Source organism: Stegostoma tigrinum, chromosome 7 (genome assembly GCF_030684315.1).
Source record: "Stegostoma tigrinum isolate sSteTig4 chromosome 7, sSteTig4.hap1, whole genome shotgun sequence".
NCBI lineage: Eukaryota > Metazoa > Chordata > Chondrichthyes > Orectolobiformes > Stegostomatidae > Stegostoma > Stegostoma tigrinum.
In genome coordinates this window covers 104,143,284-104,164,782 of record NC_081360.1, presented here as the reverse complement: position 1 = coordinate 104,164,782, position 21,499 = coordinate 104,143,284, and the positions used below count along the sequence as shown (strand labels likewise).

Sequence of the window (21,499 nt, the reverse complement as noted above, 5' to 3'; positions counted from 1 at the left end):
AAGAATCAGTTATTAAAGAGAATATTCTGTAGATGGAGACATGGAAAATATGAAGTCCACTGTGGCAGGACAAATAGAAGAATTGCCTACTGTTTAAGTGGAGAGAGACTTCAGAACCCAGTGCTACAGAGGAGACCTGGTACTTGAATCACAAAAAGTTAAGTCAACAGGTGCATAAGTGACCAGGAAAGACAATACAATGTTATCTTTATTACAAAAACAAGTAGGAAAAGATCAGGAAGTCTTGCTTCAACAATACAGAGCATTAGTGAGACCACACCTAAACTACTATGTGTAATTTTCTTTTAATTATTTAAGAGATTTACTCCACCTCTTCAAAACCCCAAAATACACACAGGCTCAATCACAATTAAGGCACAAAAGGTGAACAGTTTGACACACATTCTGCAGGTGGAAAAGACTAAAAAATGAGAAACAAAATTTTGAAGGTCGAAAGAAGAGTCTACAATGTAGAAAGTTCTTTTGATCTTACAGTCCTTTTGATTTTTGCAATAGAACATAGAACATTACAGCACAGTACAGGCCCTTCGGCCCTCGATGTTGTGCTGACCTGTCATACCGATCTCAAGCCCATCTAACCAACACTAGTCCATGTACGGCCATATGCTTATCCAATGACGACTTAAATATACTTAAAGTTGGCGAATCTACTACCCTTGCAGGCAAAGCGTTCCATTCCCTTACTACTCTGAGTAAAGAAACTACCTCTGACATCTGTCCTATATCTTTCACCCCTCAATTTAAAGCTACGCCCCCTCGTGCTCGCCGTCACCATCCTAGGAAAAAGGCTCTCCCTATCCACCCTATCTAACCCTCTGATTATTTTATATGTTTCAATCATGAAACAGTGACGGCCCTGTGTTCGTTGTTCTTCAGATCAATGGTTGATCAGGTAAACTTGGATCTTTTTCAAAGAAAGAATTCACGCAGAAGCTTTCTGAGGCTTTCCATCTTTGACCTCACACAAAGAGAGAGAGGGAGTTGTAATCTCTCCAGCTCCAGATCTTTTCACTCTCTGCTGTCCTTGGCACTTACAGCTTGTTAAAACACTACAGCTCAACCAATCAGAGGGCTGTTGTGAAGATTCGCCAACTTTAGGTACATTTAAGTCGTCATTGGACAAACATATGGACGTACATGGAATAGTGTAGGTTAGATGGGCCTGAGATCGGTATGACAGGTCGGCACAACATCGAGGGCCGAAGGGCCTGTACTGTGCTGTAATGTTCTATGTTCTATGTTCTGTGTGAAGCCGGATTTCCGCAACTCAAAAGATTCTGTGCCATTCAGTCACAACTTCTCTCTCTGTTTGCTTCCAAAAAGCAACATTGTATTTCACAACTTCACAATAGGCAACCCTTGTCTTCCAGTTGCAAAATATTCCTGTTTCCAATTAAAGTACTGAAACTTCCAATTCAGTTTATAGTCCAAAGAATGAAAGACACGCATCCCTTACCAGACAAATTAATTGTGACACAAAGCCCCAAATTGCACTTGCTAGAATTGAGGTGGTTAATGCATGACTTGCTGGAAGTTTCTACATGGGATCAATTTGAGAACCTGAGCTATTAGTTTCATTCTACATCACAAGCCCAGCTGTCCATCTAACTGATCTAAGTTGACCTCTGCACTGCACTGGCTGATGTTACCATGAAGGTCCAACCTTTTCAACTTCACACCTGACCCAAGGCATGAGGACCCTCAGGTTTATCTCACCATCCATCATCTCTCTCCCGTGGCCCTCTGAAACAATGGCATCTTTATTTAAGAACACCTGAAAGGATCAGAAGAAAAATAAGTGATTTCTGTTAGTTTGAGGAGTCCAGAACTAGGGGAGATCACTTAGATATGAAACGTGATCCTACATATAAGAAATCTCCAAATACATATACACAGAGATTCAGATCTCTATTCTGAAAATGCAGCTTGTTGTATTTAAGTTTGAGATTAATAGGGAAATACCTATGTAGAGCAAGATCAACTGTGATCTCACTGAATGATAGAACAGACTCAAAGGTTGAAACACCACTTGCTGTCTGCAAGTCCCTGGAAGGGTCAACAAAAATTTATTCTTGGTGGGAAAAGTTATGTCCATGTCTACGTTGTGCCACCTGTAGGAAATTCAGTGTAAGGCAGAGCTCTCTACTATTGCCTACGACTGAGATTAGTAAGGTTGAGGCCAGACAAACTGGGCAGTGAACTTTGAGGAAGGTTTACCTTTACACAGGAGAAGACCAATCCAGAGTTAGGACTTGGAAAGATGATAACAACATTAGCCAATAACATTAGATTACAAATAAATTGTAGTAATGATTTTATTCTTTATTCCATCATGGGATGAGGGCATCGCTGACTGGGCAGCAGTTATTACCCATCCCTAGTTACCCAGAGGACAGTTAAGAGCCAACCACATTGCTGTAGTTTGGGAGTCACATGTAGGCCAGACGAGGTGAGAATGGCAGTTTCCCGCCCTCAAGGACATTAATGAAACAGACGTGTCTTTCTGACAATTGGCAATGGATTCATGGTCATCATTAGATTCTTAATTCCAGAATTTATTGAATTCAAATTCCATCATCTGCCATGGTGGGATTCGAACCCAGGTCCCCAGAACGTTATCTGGGTCTCTGGATTAACAGTCCAGCGATAATACCACTAGGCCAGCGCCTATAGTTCAACACTGTGGGAGCAAGACAAATGCAGATTAATGCCAATTAAAAGAAATGTGAATAATGCATTTTGGAACAAAATATGATGTAAAAGATGAGAATTTAGACAAAATAACTACACTTTCAGTGGACTGGGGACAGACATGTAAATCACAAAGACTGTTTCAAAAGTAAATCAGTCCAAGAATAAACAAATAGAATTTCACCTTTTGTTTTTTATAGCATTGATTAGCAAATCAAGGAGGTCATTTCTGGTGTAAAGATTTGGATATGTAGTGATTCAACTGTTATATATTGTGTTGGAAATCCGTTGAATGACAGAGAAGCAACTGACAGAGAGAGCAGTTAATTCTCGTCTAATTTTTAAATCTCATTTGCTGCATGTACGCTTCGCTGCTTGAACATCATTTATTACCTGTCTCAAGTTGCAACTCGAGAAGCTAGTGGGCCACTATAGTCCATGTGCTGGAGGTAGACCCACAAAACCCCTAAAAAAGGGAATTCCAGGATTCTGACCCAGCAACAGCGAAGGAACGGTGATATATTTCCAAGTCAGGATGGTGATTGGCTTAAAAGGCAATTTGTAGATGGTGGTGTTCCCATGTATCTGCTGCCCTTGTGTTTCTGGATGGAAATGGTTGTGGGTTTGGAAGGTGTTTTCTAAGAATCTTTGGTGATTTTTTGCTGTGCATTTTGTGTATAGTCCACACTGCTGTTACTGAGTGTTGGTGGATGAGGGAGTGGATGCTTATGGACGTGGTCCCAACCAAGAGTGCTGTGAATGTTGCTGGATCTGCACCCATCCAGGCAAGAGTATTCCATCACTCTCCTGACTCATGTAGGTGGAGAGGTTTGTAGAATCAGGTGGGATGCTATCTGAAGAATTCACAGCTTCTGATCAGTTCTTGTCATATTTATATCTAGCCCAGGTCAGCTTCTGGTCAATTTAATACTAATCCCAGGGGATTAATCTTGGCAGTGTTAGCAATGGAAATTCCGTCGATTCTCCTGAGGAGATGGTCAGGCTCCCCTTGATGCTACACACTGGGAAAGTGCACCGTGAGGCATGAGGGAAACATCCGAGCTGGGCTCAGCAGGATTTAACAGGTGGCAAAGACCTAGCCTTAGCCCTAGGAAAGACCCTGACGGTCACCAGAAAAACTGGAAGTGAGATTTCAAAAGGGATAGCTTTGAATTTCATAGAGAATGAGGAATGAGCTCAGGATTGATTCAGCTGATGTTAGTGTTGGGAATATGGTAACTTCTGGCTGAAGGGTGGGATTGGAGTGAGAATTAATGCACAATCTGAGGGCAGAAAGGAGCTTGTTGGCCCAGTTCAAACTTTCTGATGTGATGTAAAAGTTCAGAATGATTGATTGCTTCACCTAAAGCCTGTCCAATTACTTTTGCCATATCAAAAACATTTTTCCAGGAAGTGGATGATGCCTATTTTCAAAAGGTCGAGCTGGAATCAAAACTGGAATATCTCACCAATCTGATTGAGTTCCTGAAGCTACTCTATGCTGAGGTACATCCTTTATTGTGTAATTAGAACATAGAACATAGAACAGTACAGCACAGAACAGGCCCTTCAGCCCACAATGTTGTGCCGACCATTGATCCTCATGTATGCACCCTCAAATTTCTGTGACCATATGCATGTCCAGCAGTCTCTTAAATGACCCCAATGACCTTGCTTCCACAACTGCTGCTGGCAACGCATTCCATGCTCTCACAACTCTCTGTGTAAAGAACCCGCCTCTGACATCCCCTCTATACTTTCCACCAACCAGCTTAAAACTATGATCCCTCGTGCTAGCCATTTCTGCCCTGGGAAATAGTCTCTGGCTATCAACTCTATCTATGCTTCTCATTATCTTGTATACCTCAATTAGGTCCCCTCTCCTCCTCCTTTTCTCCAATGAAAAGAGACCAAGCTCAGTCAACCTCTCTTCATAAGATAAGCCCTCCAGTCCAGGCAGCATCCTGGTAAACCTCCTCTGAACCATCTCCAAAGCATCCACATCTTTCCTATAATACGGCGACCAGAACTGGATGCAGTATTCCAAGTGCGGTCTAACCAAAGTTTTATAGAGCTGCAACAAGATCTCACGACTCTTAAACTCAATCCCCCTGTTAATGAAAGCCAATTGAAGGGGCTCATCTCCATTTGGCCCCAGCAATGGAGAAAAGGTAGAGTTACCATTGTCTTTCCAGACCATAGGGCTGCTCTCTCCTTAGAGAGATGGTTAGTGGTGACTTAACCTGAGCATTACCATACCTCAGGTAGTGGAAGTGTTTGAGAAGGAGAGTCATTCCTGGTGACCTCAGTGGTGTTGGAATTGAACCCAGAGATAATGGGAACTGCAGATGCTGGAGAATCCGAGATAACAAAATGTGAAGCTGGATGAACACAGCAGGCCAAGCAGCATCTCAGGAGCACAAAAACTGACGTTTCAGGCCTGTGTTCATCCAGCTTCACACTTTGTTATCTTGGAATTGAACTCACTCTGCATTACAAACCAACTATCCAACCAACCGAGCTAACCAATTCCTTATAATGGGGAAGGGGCTATTAAACTGTTACACAGGTTTAAACCCATTAACAGTATAACCAGCAGGAGGTGAGGTGCCCAACTGCCTGGTGTTTGCCAAACCTGCAACACTCTAGTGAACATTAGATGTAATTCTAGCATTGGACAGCGCTTGCCGGATAATCCTAAGTATGTCAAGAGTTATGCTAATGACTAATTTATGATAGGTAGTTGGGTTGCAATGTGGCATATCTATGTACGTTGGAAGCGACACACAAATTAATACACAGGGCCGTGCTCTTGGCAAACAGAGAACATTCACAGTGCTTATTTCAACTCCACAAAATAGCTCAACAGCCATTTGCTGCTTCATTTCTCAAGGTGATACCTGTTTAAATTTAAAGTCTGTCAACTTCAATCCTTACTAATGGGTGCATTCTCCATGGCAAAGCCTCTGCCAATCATTGTCGACTTGCCAAACAATTAGAATTTTGCTCACTTGCAATATAAATGTTGGCTTTCCCTTTGAATTTAAAGATAATTTTCCACAATATATTCAGATATGGCCTAACTAGGTCTTCTAAGTCACAGGTAGAAATTACCACTGTGCCACAAAATCCCTCCCCTTGAATTTATATTTTGGTGAGATGCCCTGAAGTGTCTTTTTATAACATTATACAGCAGATAACTATGTATCTAACCCCATCCTACCCCATGCTGTGCCTGTCCTGGGAATGTTTGATGGGGACAGTACTGAGGAAGTCTCATTTTAATTTAAAAGAGTAGAGGGAGCTTTATTCTGCATCTAACCCTGTGATGCAGCTGTCCTGGGAGTGTTAAATGGGGACTGTGTAAAGGGAGCTTTACTCAGTCTCTAACCCTGTGCTGACCCTCTCCTGAGAGTGTGTTTGATTGGGACAGTGTAAAGGATGGATGAGCAATGTGCGAATTATCTGCTGAGAGTAACTGCTTGTAAACCGTCTGCTTACAGGAAATTCATGAGCTGCAATCGCAAATCCAGAGCACTGCCGTCACACTCAAGGTTAACAACAAACGCCAACTTGACATGAAACAGATGATCGATGACATCAAACGGCAGCACGCTGAAGTCGCAGCCAGGAACAAGAGTGAGGCTGAAGCCTGGTACCAAAGCAAGGTAAAGCCCATTCACTCACTAATATCTACCTTGGTTAGTGTCAGCCGACATTAGAAAAGCAGGAAGAACAGTTGTTACATTTATGTCACATATTTCAAAACCTCTGGACTCAATTTGGGCAGACAAGAAGCAAGTCACAATTATGTCACACAAATGCCTGGCAATGACCGCCTCCAATAAGGGAAGTTCTAAACATCGCTCTTTCACATTCAATGGTCTTACCATCATTGGATCCCCCACTGTCAACATCCTGGGGGTTACCATTGACCAGAAACTCAACTGCACTCACCATGTCAACACTGTGCCTACAAGAGCAGGTCTGAAGCTGGGAATACTGCAGCGAGTAACTCACCTCCCGACTCCCCAAAGCCTGTCCACCATCTACAAGGCACAAGTCAGGAGTGGGATGGGATACTCCCCACTTGCCTGGATGGGTACAGCCCCAACAACACTCAAGAAGCTCAACACCATCCAGGACAAAGCAGCCACTTGATTGGCACCACATCCACAAACATCCCCCTCCCTCCATCCCCGACGCTCAGTAACAGCAGTGTGTACTATCTACAAGATGCACTGCAGAAATTCACCAAAGATCCTCAAGACAGCACCTTCCAAACCCACGACCACTTCTATCTAGAAAGACAAGGGCATCAGGGGAACATCACCCCCTGCAAGTTCCCCTCCGAGCCGCTCACCATCCTGACTTGGAAATATATCGCCGTTCCTTCACTGTCGCTGGGCCAATGTCCTAGAACTTTCTATGTGCATTGTGAGTGTTCCCTCATTTATTTTCGTTCTTTCATGGAATGTGAGTGTCACTGTTGGCCACCCCCAATTGATCTAGGTAAGAAAATAAGTTGTGAAGAGGACACAATGAGGCTACAAAATGATATTAGCAGGTTAAATAAGTGGACAATAATCTGACAAATTGAACATAAAATGTGGGAAAATGTGAAACTGTCCATTTTAGCAGCAGGAATGAAAAAGAAGTATATCACCTAAATAAAAAGAGATTTCAGAGCTCTGAGATGCAGAGGGAACTAGGTTTGTGTTGCTGGAATCACAAAATGCTAGTGTGCAGGTACAAGTAATTAGGAGAGCTAATAGAACAGGAATACCTATTGTGAGGGGAATTGAGTACAGGAGTGGGGGTGTTATGTTTCAGTTATACAGAGCACTAGGAAGATGAGAGCTGGAGTATTGTGTTGGTCACCATATTGAATGAAAGGTGTAACTGCATTGCGGGGGGTGGGGTGCTGCAGTTCAGAGAAGGTTTATCAGACTAATCCCTGGAATGAAGTGGTGGTCTTATGAGTCTTGTATCTGCTGGAGTTTAGAAGAGATGACTTGACTGGAATGTGTAAGATTCTGAGGGAAGTTGAGCAGGTAGGTATAGAGAGGGTGTTTTCTCTCATGGTACATTGTAGAACTAGGAGCCACTGTTTTAAAAAGCAGGGGTGACCCGTTTACAGCAGAGGTGGGGTGAACTTTTCTCTCGGAGGGTCAAGAGTCCTTGGAACTCTATTCCCGAAAAGAGGGTGGAAGTTGAGTCTTTCAATATTTTTAAGGCAGGGGTGGAGAGATTCTAGTTCAGCAAAGGGATCAAATCTTACCAAGAGGTCATCAGGAATGTGGATTTGAGGTTACAATCAGATCAGCTGCTATCCTATTAAATGGCAGAGCAGGCCTGAGGGTCTGAATAGTTAACTCGATGAACTGAGTGACTGGCTAGACTATTTCAATGGGCAGTTAAGAGTCAGCCACATTGCTGTGGGTCTGGAATCACATGTAGTCCAGATCGAGTAAGAATGGCAGTTTCCTTGCCTAAAGGGTATTAGTGACCCAGAAACACCCCATGAACAAGTTTTTAAAAGATCAGGAATGGACAATATAGGTTGGCCTACCCAGTGTCTCCCCCATTCTGCTAGAGAACATAAAATCACGGACATCACCAAACACAGTATAGTCAGTGAAATGTGATCTTACAGACTCTGAGAACACACCATTTCTGAAGAAGGCTCCAGACTCGTAACGTCAGCTTTCCTGCTCCTTAGATGCTGCTTGGCCTGCTGTGTTCATCCAGCTCTACACCTTGTTACCGCTCATTCTTCTCATTGTGTTAATTCTCAGTTTTTCTAATAATATGCCCATCACACTGTTGTCATTCAGAGTCTCTTACAAACCCTTTTCTCAGTGAGAGACTCAGTGGTCATATCAGGCAGGCCTAGACAATGTTCTGATGGTAATTCTGTTTGTGCACAGCTATCAGATCTGGAGAATGACAAGGCAAGACAGAACAATGACCTCAGAAATGCAAAGAACGAGTTTGCTGATTGCTCACGTTATCTGCAGAAGCTGAAGTCTGAAATAGATGCGCTTCAGAATCAGGTATGAATTAAAGTGGGTGATGGGGACAGTGTAGATGGAGCTTCCCTTTCAGATTGAAAAAGTAGAGGAATCTTAATTTTCAGTTTAAAATTGTGGTGGGTGCTTTACTCTTAGCTAACCTTGGACCTCTCCCATTCTCACAATATTTTATCTGTGGATGTGTTCAGACAAAAACCTACTCTAAATGTCCCCATGTATTAGAGTTGTTTCAGTTTAAATCTGGAAGCTTGAATCTGATTTTTGGTTCTTGAACTCATTTGACTTATGATTTGCCTTGAGTCAGGATTTGCGAAACTAGCTCCAGTCGGTCAGCAATCATTCTGGGATATTGCCAGATGCTAGAGATTAGTTTCTTTGATCCGAGAGGATCCTGGTGGTGTCATCCCATAATGTCTCCACCTCATTCCCTCTGCTGTTGGCTCCACCAATTCCCCTGGTGCCTCAACTCAAAATGACTGATGGGAGAGTGCACTCGCTCTTCATCATGTGATTGGAGGATTCTGAACTGTTGGCCAACATCCAAACTTTGAGACAATTCTCAATATTTTGAAGAATAAGAAAAAAGATTCAAAGAAGTGATGGGGGTAGGGTGTGTGAAGGACATTTTTCTGCCATTTTAATGATGTGGAAAAGCATTGCCGGGCTTGGAGTGGAAGTGTGAGATGGGAGGATACATGAGGGTGGAATTAATCAGATGGCTTTTCCAAAGAAACCAGCAGAGTGGAGAGAACAGCCTCTTGCTGTACGCAAGATCCTTTGGTTTTTAATTTCCTCACTGCAGGAGATTAATCACTGCTGCCTGGAACTTCCAGGCCTGCGTTGGGTATTAGCATCCCGACTGATATATTACCTTCCCACAGCGTGCCTCCCTGGAGTCTAACACCAGGGATGCAGAGGAGCGTGGACAGCTTGCCATCGAGGAAGCCAAGAACCATATCAACCAGCTGCAGGAGGCTCTGCGGAGTGTAAAGACGGATATGGCCGAGCAAATGCGCGAGCACCAAGAATTACTCAACGCCAACATGGCACTGGACATGGAGATTGCCACCTACAGTAAACTCCTGGATGGAGAGGAGGAAAGGTGAGCACAGCACAAGTATCCCCAAAAAGAACTGCCATTCCTGTAACATCCTTCACCAGATCCAAGCCATTTCAGAGCACTTTACAAACTTTGAATGATCCTAGTATCAGTTGCAATGTAAGAAAAGCTGTATCTAACTGATGCACAGTGAGATTCCATAATCAACCAGGTAATTTTGGCTGGGGGATAATTATTGTACCAGGCGCCAAGATCTTTCCCAAAATACTAGTCTTTGTGTAAGACAAGGGGGACCAATCTTCTGAAACAGATTGTGGAGAGTTCAGAAGCTGAATTTCCCACTCTTTTCATTTGGGCACAAAATACAGGGGTACAGGAAGTGCACATTGTTACATTCATACTGGCCAACTCCAATTCCACAGTGAAACCTCTTTTGATGGACCCCAATTTTGCTTTTTATTTTGCAAACCACAAAGTCCATTACTGAACACATTCAACAAGAGTGTGCCAGTCCTGAATGTCTCGGAGCGGGTACAGACATTCTGAAATGGGAAGAAAAACAGACAGAGGCCATGTCCACGTTGTCACAAATGACATAGGTAGGGAGAAGGAAGATGTACTGCGAGGGCAATTCAAGGAGTTAGGTAGGGAACTAAAAAGCAGGTCTACCAGGGTAGTAACCTTGGGATTACGACCTGTGCCATGGGTTGGTGAGGCTAAAAACAGAGAAAGAGTACAGTTGAGCATCTGGCTACAGAGCTAGTGTAGGAGAGAAGGTTTTAGATGTATGGGTCATTGGGATGTCTTCTGGGAAGGTGGGATCTGTACACGAAAGATGGGTCACACCTAAACTGGTGGGGCACCAACATCCTGGGCAGGAGGTTTGTTAGAGCTCTTTGGGAGGGTTTAAACTAGTGTGGCAGGGAGGTGGGAATCAGAACAACAGGCCAGTGGGTGCAGGGACTTGGGACAAAGAAGAGACTGAAATATGCATAGCGCAGAATTAGAGCAGGCACAGGGAAGTCACGGGGCTCAGAGGGACTGGAGGTCTGGAGTGTATTTACTTCAATGTGAGAAGTGTAGCAGGTAAGACAGCTAAGAGCCCGGATTACTGCTTGCAATTATGATGTTGTTGCCATTACGGAGACATGGTTACTGGACGGACAGGGCTGGCAGCTTAATATTGCAGGATATTGCTGTTTTTAGACAGGACAGAAAGGGAAAGAAAAAGGGGCGAGAGGAGTTGCACTGCAGGTTAGGGACCACATCACCGTCGTGCTGAGGAAGGACACATCGGAGGGATGGTGCAGCGAGGCATTATGGATGAAGCTCAGGAATAGGAAGGGTGAAATCACAATGTTGGGAGTTGTCTATAGTCCTCCCAACAGCCGACGGGAGACATATAATGTAGTCAGATACCAGAGAAGTTTGAAAAGAGCAGGGTAGCTATGATGGGTGACTTCAACTTTCCTCTTATTTACTGGGACTCCCTTAGAGCCAGGGGCTCGGTTGGAGACCAATTGTTGGCATGTCCAGGAGGGCTTTTTGAGGCAGTGTGTTGACAATCCAACCAGATACGAGGCCATGTTAGATTTGGTCCTAGGGAATGAGTCAGGACAGGCAATTGATGTTTCATGAGGAAAGCATTTTGGGCTTAATGACCATAACTCCATAAGATTTTTGAGCAGTCATGAACAAGGACTAGAGTGGCCCTTGGGTGAGGGTGTTTCATTGGTCAGGGGCCAAAAACATCCAAATTAGACAGGAACTGGAGAATGTTAATTGGGAGCAGTTATTTAAGGACAAATCTACATCTGGCATGTGGGAGGTTTTTAAAGACCAGTTGACTAAATTGCATGTCCCTGCAAAACTAAAGGATAGGAATGGCAGGATCCAGGAACCATGGATGACAAGGGAAATTGTAAAAAGTCAAAAAGAAAAAGGAAGCATATGATAGGCCTAGGCAGCTACAAACTGACAAAAAGCCCTTGAGGAGTATCGAGAAGTTAGGAAGGAACTAGGAATTAGGAAGGCAAAAAGGGGTCGTGAACTGCCTTTAGCAAACAAGGTCCAGGAGAATCTCAAGGCCTTTTATGCATATATTAGAAGAAAGAAGGCAGACAGAGACATAGAACATAGAACAGTACAGCGCAGAGCAGGCCCTTCGGCCCTCAATGTTGCGCCGACCTGTGAACTAATCTAAGCACCCCCCCCACACTATCCTATCAGTATCCATATGCAGCCAGGGAAAGGGTAGGCCTCGTGAAAGACAAAGAAGGGAAGTTATGCATGGAACCACAGGAAGTGGGAGAGATCCTTGATGCGTACTTTGTATCGGTATTCACCAAGGAGAGAGGGACATGACTGATGTTGAGGTCAGGGATGAGTGTGTGAGTGCTGTAGAGATTATCAATATATTAAAGGAGAAAGTTTGGGTATCTACAATTGCATTAAGGTAGACAAGTCCCCAGGGCCAGATGGGATCTATCTCAGGTTCATGTGAGAGTCAAGGCAAGAAATAGCTGGGGAATTAACAAATACCTTCACATCCTCCTTGACCACAGGCAAGGTTCCAGAGGAATGGAGATAGTCAATGTTGTTCCCTTGTTTAAGAAAGGAAGTAGGGATAATCCAGGAAATTATAGTCCATGAGTCTGACATCTGTGATGGCAAAGCTCTTGGAGAAGATACTGAGGCACAGGATATGCACATTTGGAAGAAAATGGGCTAGTTAGCTACAGGCAGCATGATTTCATGCGGGGAAAGTCACGTCTCACCTACCTGATTTAATTTTTTGAAGAGGTGACAGAGATAATTGATGAGGGAATAGCTGTGGATGTGGTTTATATGGACATTAGGAAGCCATTTGATAAGGTCCTACATAGCAGTTCAGTAGAAAAACTAAAATCACATGGGATTTCTGGTAGGCTGGCTAGACAGATACAGAACTGGCTCGATCGTAGGAGACAGAGGGTAGCGTTGGAAGGATGTTTTTCAGAAAGGAGACCGGTAACTAGTGGTATCCAGTCTGAAGTCCTCTGTTGTTTGTGGTGTAAATAAATGGCCTGGAGGAAAATGTGGATGGGCCGATTAGTAAGTTTGCTGATTACTTGCGGATCAGTGGAGTTGCTGATAGTGCCGATGATTGTGAAAGGATACAACAGGATATCGATAGATAGGCAACTAGGGCACAAAAATGGCAAGATGGAGTTTAATCCAGACAAATGCGAGGTGAAATATTTTGGAGGATCAAATTTAGGGGTAAATTATACTGTAAATGGCAGAACCCTTTGGAGCATTAACATACAAATGGATCTGGGTGTGCAGGTCCACAATTCCCTAAAAATAGCAACACAGGTAGCCAAAGTGATTAAGAAGGCACATGGCATGCTTGCCTCCATCGGCCAGGGTATGGAGTACAAGAGTGGCAAACCACGTTGCGGCTATATAAAACCCTTGTTTGGCCCCATTTGGAATATTGTGTGCAGTTTTGGTCGCCACATTACCAGAAGGATGTGGAAGCTTTAGAGGGGTTGCAGAGAAGATTCTCCAGGATATTGGTGATAATGGGAACTGCAGATGCTGGAGAATCCAAGATAACAAAGTGTGGAGCTGGATGAACACAGCAGGCCAAGCAGCATCTCAGGAGCACAAAAGCTGATGTTTCGGGCCTAGACCCTCTCTGATGAAGGGTCTAGGCCCGAAACGTCAGCTTTTGTGCTCCTGAGATGCTGCTTGGCCTGCTGTGTTCATCCAGCTCCACACTTTGTTATCTTGGATTCTCCAGGATATTGCCTGGTTTCGAGGGCATTAGCCACAAGGAGAGGTTAAAAAGACTAGGATTGTTTTCACTGGAAAGATGGCAGCTGAGAGGAGACATGATAGACATCTAAAGAATTATGAGAGGCATAGATAGGGTTGATCGTCAAAGGCTTTTTCCCAGGGTTGAAGTTTCAATTGCAAGGGGACACAGGTTCAAGGTGAGAGCGCAAAAGTTGTATGGAGATGTGCCAGGAAAACTTGCCATGCGGGGAATTATAGGAGCCTGGAATGCACTGCCAGCGGAGATGGTGGAAGCAGGCACATTGGCAACATTTAAGAGGCCTGGATGGTTACATGAATAGGGAGGGAATCGAGGAATATGCATCAAATGAGGGTCGAAGGTTTGCTTTATCGTTTAGTCAGGGCATGGCGATCAGCACAGACTTGGAGGGCTGAAGGGCCTATTCCTGTGCCATACTTCTCTTTTGTTCTTTTTTTGTACTTTCAACATGCAAAAACAAACACTTATTAAACAAGAGAAACGTGAACTATATTACATTAGTAACAAAATGTTGACAAGCTACCTAGAATACACCTCTTCCCACCCACCCTTCTGCTAAACTTCCATCCCCTATTCCCAATTCCTCCGCCTCCGCCGCATCTGCTCCCAGGATGAGGCATTCCACTCCCGCACATCCCAGATGTCCACGTTCTTCCAGGACCGCAACTTTCCCCCCGCAGTGGTCAGGAACGCCCTTGACTGTGTCTCTCTCATTTCCCGCAACACACCCCCCAGAGGATCCCCCTCGTCCTCACACACCAACCCACCAACCTCCGGATGCAACGTATCATCCTCCAACACTTCCGCCATCTACAATCCGACCCCACCACCCAAGCCATTTTTCCATCCCCACCCTTGTCTGCCTTCCGGAGAGAACACTCTCTCCGCGACTCCCTTGTCCGCTCCACACTCCCCTCCAACCCTACCACACCCGGCACCTTCCCCTGCAACCGCAGGAAGTGCTACACTTGCCCCCACACCTCCTCCCTCACCCCCATCCCAGGCCCCAGGATGTTCACCTGCACATCTGCCAATGTGGTATATTGTATCCATTGCATCCGGTGTGGCTTCCTGTACATTGGGGAAACCAAGCGGAGGCTTGGGGACTGCTTTGCAGAACACCTCCGCTCGGTTCGCAATTAACAACTGCACCTCCCATTCACGAACCATTTCAACTCACCTTCCCATTCCTCCGACGACATGTCCATCATGGGCCTCCTGCAGTGCCATAATGATGCCACCCGAAGGTTGCAGGAACAGCAACTCATATTCCGCTTGGGAACCCTGCAGCCCAATGGTATCAACGTGGACTTCACAAGCTTCAAAATCTTCCCTTGCCCCCACCACATCCCAAAACCAGCCCAGTTCGTCCCCTCCCCCCACTGTATCACAAAACCAGCCCAGCTCGTCCCCTCCCCCCACTGCATCCCAAAACCAGCCCAGCTTGTCTCTGCCTCCCTAACCTGTTCTTCCTCTCACCCATCCCTTCCTCCCACCTCAAGCCGCACCTCCACTTCCTACCTACCACCTCATCCCACCTCCTTGACCTGTCTGTCTTCCCTGGACTGACCTATCCCCTCCCTACCTCCCCACCTATACTCTCCTCTCCACCTATCTTCTTTTCTCTCCATCTTCGGTCCGCCTCCCCCCCTCTCCCTATTTATTCCAGTTCCCTCTCTCCATCCCCCTCTCTGATGAAGGGTCTAGGCACGAAACGTCAGCTTTTGTGCTCCTGAGATACTGCTGGGCCTGCTGTGTTCATCCAGCTCCACACTTTGTTATCTTGACAAAAGTTGATATCATTTCCGAACACCCATATCTCAGTGAAGATTCACCACAGGTTCGACACTTGGTCTTCTCTCTCTCTGGCTGGCACAGTTGCAACCGGTTTCCCCTGGTCACGTTTCTTTCTGTTGATGTCTTGGATCATGTAGACAGCGTCACTAAGCACAGGGATGTAATTTTCTTCAAACACAGTTCATTCAAGTTTTGTCAAGCACTTCAGAAGAGCAGCTGCATCAGCTTTTCCTGGTCTTACTCTGGGCCTTATGAAAAGTCCTTCTCAAAAATGCAGAGGATTGGCAGGGGAACTTCTCACTCAGCAGACAGCACCGGGACTGAGCTCCAACTAATATCCAAGACAAAGCCATAAGCCCTAGCATGTGATTTCCAGTAAGCAATCCAAGAATTAGCTTAAACCATCTGCATGTTAAGAAAAATCTTATTTAAAAAATGCCCAATGTCTTCTTAATGTCCACTTATTTTTAAAAATGCCTAGGTATCTCTTCTCAGCCATATCAATCCATTGAATGCGAATCTTCAAAAAAGAATTAATAATGACACTTCTACAAAAAGCTCTGGTTTGGCCACTCCTGCAATGTTATGTATAGTTCCGGCCAGCACAATTTAAGAAGCCTTTGAAAGGAGATTTACCATAATGCTGCCAGGAATGATGCATATGAAAATACAAAACAGGAGTAGAAATTGACCATTCGGCCCCCCCAGTCTTGCTTCACTATTCAATAAAGTTATGGCTGGTCTGTTTGTGGTTTGAATTCCACAAGAACAAGAATCTATTTTCCTCTGCCTTCGTCCAAATGTTGGGGTTGTCCTCCCAGAAGGAGAGGGAATTTGAGGAGGTTTCAAATCTTAGAATGTCTACAGTGCAGAAAGAGGCTATTTGATCCATCGGGTGTGCACCGGCCCATGAAAGAGCCTCCCATGTCCCTACATTTGGCCAGTCCACATAACCTGCACATCTGTGGACTGTGCAAAGAAACTGGAGCACCTGGGCAGAAACCCACGCACACACGCGGGGAGAACATGCAAACTCCACACAGACAGTCACCCAAGGCTAGAATCAAACCCAGGTGCCTGGCGTTGTGAGGCAGCAATGCTAAACCATTGAGCCACCGTGCTGCCCTACAATAAAGTAGACTCGAGAAACTGTTTCCGTTTGTTGATGGTAGAAGGCCGAGGGGACACAATGCAAATTTTGGGCAAGAAATGTGGGGACGGGGAATGTGAGGGGAAGCTTCTGACAAAGCAAGCAGTATGAATGGAATTCACTGCCTGCATGGGGGTTGCAAAGGAAGACAGTCTGTGGTTTTGAAGGGAAACTGGTTGTCCATTTGAATTAATTAAATTTGTTGGGGCTGGAATGGTGAAATGAGAATCCACTGGATTGTTCTACAGAGAGTCAGCATAGCCTCAAAAGGCTGATTTTTCTCTTCTGTGCCACAATGCTCTGACTCATGGCTCCCGGTTTGTGTTAGTATGCTATCAATTTCATATTGTCTAATCATTTTGATCAGTTCCCACAGTCAGACTGGACGAACGGCAGGGTCTGGTACAATATTGCAGTCCTGTAGCAGATTGGAAATTCACAAATGTCTTCCTGTTGTGTCATTGTGTCTCATTGATTCCATTCCAGAGATGGCGCTCCGTCCAGTGGCACCATAACCCGAGTGGTCAGCTCATCAGTCAACCCGAAAGGAAACTTGGTCAGGAAAAATTCAAAATTCAGTAAGAGGAGAATATTTTACTCCAGCTTTCAAATGCGTGAAATTAAAGATAGTAACCCCCAGGGGAACTTCAGAATTACACAACGTTTTGCAAAGGGTTGCCATAGAGAAAATGTTTCACCTGCATAGAGGTGGGCTGGAGGGCCTGTATTCTATGATTCTTTGAGCTCTCAGTCCTTTCTCTAAACGAAAGCAATCTAAAAGATTGGTATCAATGCATTTAGAGGGGAAGCCAGATAAAGCCACAGGGAGAAAGGAACACTGTAAAAGCATCGTATATCAAAGGGGGAGACTAGAGGCTCATGTGGTGCAGAAACACCAGCACAGAGCAGATGGGCCAAATGGCCTATTTCTGTGATATTTCTGTGTGTTTTTAATCTCACAATGGGAGAAGAGACTGGGATATCACCTTACCTTGATGACAAAGTGCTGACCCTAAGGAGCCCAGAGCAGTGGGAGGAGAGCAGAACAGACCATCAGTTTTTCCAACTCTGAGCAGATTCCAGGGACAGAGTTCATTCCGTCTTGGGCCCACAGCATCTCCAAAATACCTGGGGTTGGGCTGGGGAGCTAAAAGATCAAGGAGACATTCTTTATTAATATGGTATTGGCATTTAAAGGAATGTAAGGTGATCTTGGATGAGGTACATAGAGGATTTGACAAGATGACTGCAGAGAGGGTGTGCCCCCCATGGAGGAGTCTGAAAATAGGAGGCATTGTGTAAATATAAAGGGTCTCCTATTTAAGATGGTGATGACGAGTGAGATTTCTTTCTCAAAGTGTCATTCCTATTGAAATTCCCACCTCCATGTGATGGAAGGTGCCATCAACAGTGCTTTCAGGCAGCTCCTGCTCAGCAATAACCTGCTCAGTGACGCCCAGTTTGGGTTCCATCAGGGCCACTCAGCTCCTGATCTCATTACAGCCTTGGTTCAAACATGGACAAAAGAGCTGAATTCCAGAGGTGAGGAGAGAGTGACAGCCCTTGATATCAGGGCTGCATTCAACAAAATGTGGCATCAAGGAGCCCGAGCAAAACTGGAATCAGTGGATATCAGGGGACAAACCCTCCGGTGGTTTGAGTCATACCTGACACACAGGAAGATGGTCGTTGTTGTGGGAGGTCAGTCACCTCAGCTCCAGGACATCTCTGCAGGAGTTCCTCAGGGTAGTGCCCTAGGTCCAACCATCTTCAGCTGCTTCATCAAAGACCTTCCCACCATCAGAATTCTTTGAAGAAATGACCAAACACGTGGATGAAGGTGGAGCAGTGGATGTGGTACACATGGATTTAATTAAGGCGTTTGATAAGGTTCCCCATGGTAGGCTCATGCAGAAGGTAAGGAGGCATGGGATAGGGGGAAGTGTGGCTGATTGGATTCAGAGTTGGCTGACCCTTAGAAGACAAAGGGTGGTAATGGACAGAAAATATTCAACATGGTGTTCAGTTACGAGTGGTGTAACACAAGAATCTGCTCTGGGTCCTCTTCTATTTGTGATTTTTGTAAATAATTTGGATGAAGGAATGGAAGGGTGAATTAGCAAGTTCGTGGATGATAGTAGTGTGGGTCGTGATGTGGACAGTGTGGAGGACTGTTCTAGGTTACAAAGGGACATTGGTAGAGTGCAGAGCTGGGCTGAGAAGTGGCAGATGGAGTTTAACCCTAAAAAGTGTGACGTGATTCATTTTGCAAGGACGAACTTGAAAGCAGAATACAGGGTTACAAGAAAGATTCTTGGCTGTGGGAAGGAGCAGAGGGATCTTGGGGATCATGTCCACAGTTCCCTGAAAGCTGCCACCCAGGTAGATAGAGTTGTTAAGGTGTATAGTGTGTTAGCTTTCATTAATAGATGGATTGAGCTCAAGAGCTGTGGAGTTATGCTCCAGCTGTACAAAAGCCTGGTTCGGTCACATCTGGAGTATTATGTCCATGTCTGGCCACCTCATTACAGGAAAGATATGAAAGTGTTGGAAAAAGTGCAGAGGAGATTTACCAGGATGTTGCCTGGAATGGAGGGAAGGTCTTATGAGGAAAGGTTGAGAGAGCTGGGGCTTTTCTCTTTAGAACGATGAAGGATGAGAGGTGATTTGATAGAGGTGTACAAAATGATCAGAGGTATAGATAGAGTGGACAGCCAGAGGCTTTTTCCTAGGGTGGAGGTAGCTTTTACGAGGGGACATAGTTTTAAAGTGAAAGGAGATGCATATCGGGCAGATGTCAGAGGTAGGTTCTTTACTCAGAGAATGGGAGAGGCGTGGAATGCATTGCCAGGGAGGGTAGTGGAGTCGGCCTCATTAGCGGCATTTAAGCAGCTATTAGATAGGCATAGGGAAGATAGTATAAGTTAGGGGTGGAGGTTTACGGTAAAGTTTTGGCCCAACTTCATGGGTTGAAGGGCCTGTACTGTGCTGTACTGTTCTATTCTCTGTAAAGTCAGAAGTGGGGATGTTCGCCAATGATCGCATAATGTTCAGCACCATTTGCGACTCCATGGATACCGAAGCAGTCCGTGATCAAATGCAACAAGATCTGCACAATATCCAGGCTTGGGCTAAAAAGTGGCAAGTAACATTTGCGCCACACAAATGCCAGGCTATGGCCGTCACCAATAAGAAACGAGCTAAACAGCACTCCTTGACATTCAATGGTGTTACCATCACTGACAACCCCCTTATCAGCATCCTGGGGATTATTATTAACCAGAAATGTAACTGGAATCACCACATAAACAAACACAGTGGCTACAAGAGTAGGTCAGAAGCTATGAATGCTGGAGAGACTAACTCACCTCCTAACTCCCCAAATCCTGTCCACCTTACACAAGGCTCAAGAGTGCAATGCAATACTCCCCATTTGCCTGGATGATCCAATGCAACCCTAACAACACTCAAGAAGTTTGATACCGTCCAAGACAAAGTGCCCGCTTGATTGACACCACATCCACAAACATCCCACTCCCTCCACCACAGACACTCAGTAACAGCAGTGTGTACTATCTACAAGATGCACTGCAGAGATTCACCAAAGATCCTCAGGCAGCACCTTCCAAACCCACCACCACTTCCATCTAGAAGGTCAAGGGCAGCAGATACATGGGAACACCACCCCCTGCAAGTTCCCCTCCAAGTCACTTACCATCCTGACTTGGAAATATATCACTGTTCCTTCAGCGTCATTGGGTCAAAATCCTGGAATTCTCTTCCTCATTGCATTGTGGGTTGACCCACAATTGGGCCATACTAGGCCAATACTGGCCCCCTAGGCCAGTGTTTATTGCTTATCCCCAATTACCCAGAGGGCAGGTAAGAGTCAACTACATTGTTGTGTGTCCAGAGTCACATGTAGGCCAGAACCAGGCCAGTTTTCTTCCCGAAAGGACTTTAGTGAATGAGATGAGTTTTTACACCATTCGACACCAGTTTCAGAGTCCGTCTGCATATTTAAGCACTCTAAGCAATTCAAGAAGACAGCTTATCACCACATTTTCAAGGGCAACTACAGATAATAGACATTAGGTGCAGGAATAGGCCATTCGGCCCTTCGAGCCAGCACCACCATTCATTATGATCATGGCTGATCATCCACAATGAGATGAAAATGTGAGGATGAACTATTGCTCACAAATGAGCAATAAATGCTGACCCAGCCAGCGATGCCCACATCCCACAATAAAATCTCAGTCTAGTCACCCTCTTCCTGTAAGTATTCTCAATGGGAAATATGTTTGGACAGAGTTGGCACAATTCCCAATGTGTTACCACTCAATCAACTCAGGTTAGCATTTCGCTCAGACACGAGATGGGCTGAACAGTGAGCAATAATGGATCTTGTACCTGGTGACTCTGAACTCTGTGCAGAATCAAGCTCCTCTCAATCAGCAAAATACCCTTGTTTCTTTTTCAGTATAACTGACTTAAGATCATTCGGATGTTATGGATTGGAAGGGATGGAAGCGAGAATCAATTCCTCTCTAAAGATCCTATCACTGATGCTTAGCACATGAAGTCCCGCCCTCCAGATCATCAGCAGCAGAGAAACAGCAAGACAACAAATTGAATCCTTCTCTCATTTGAAACTGAGTTTTAATTATCTTCACAGTAAAGATCATATGTTGAATAAATTCTGTTTAATGTAATGTAATGCTAATTATTCACTATTATAACTTTTCTTGCCTCTTTATTAAGTCCAACTTTGCTTAGTTCTCTGAACTCTGCCCACTATCCCTCCCAATCCCCAAATACCCCAATACACACAGTAACCCCTCTGCCCTCTGTCCCAAACCCTCTCCCTGTTTCCCACCCCATACTCTCCCTCTGTCCTCCGTATCACGAACTCTCTCCCC

At 44.9% G+C, this 21,499-nt stretch overlaps 1 protein-coding gene across 1 annotated transcript in view; it reads left to right on the top strand.

Moving 5' to 3' along the window:
* The window catches only part of LOC125454303 (keratin, type II cytoskeletal 8-like), a 29,561-nt gene extending 8,385 nt beyond the window's left edge, over positions 1-21,176 (top strand). Inside the window, exons 3-8 of the mRNA XM_048534923.2 lie at positions 4,123-4,218; positions 6,216-6,380; positions 8,643-8,768; positions 9,629-9,849; positions 17,064-17,155; positions 21,061-21,176. Of these exons, the coding sequence (XP_048390880.2) occupies positions 4,123-4,218; positions 6,216-6,380; positions 8,643-8,768; positions 9,629-9,849; positions 17,064-17,155; positions 21,061-21,065 (705 nt within the window). The 3' untranslated portion in view covers positions 21,066-21,176. The remainder of the gene's footprint in view (positions 1-4,122; positions 4,219-6,215; positions 6,381-8,642; positions 8,769-9,628; positions 9,850-17,063; positions 17,156-21,060) is intronic.
* The last annotated feature ends 323 nt before the right edge of the window (positions 21,177-21,499 follow it).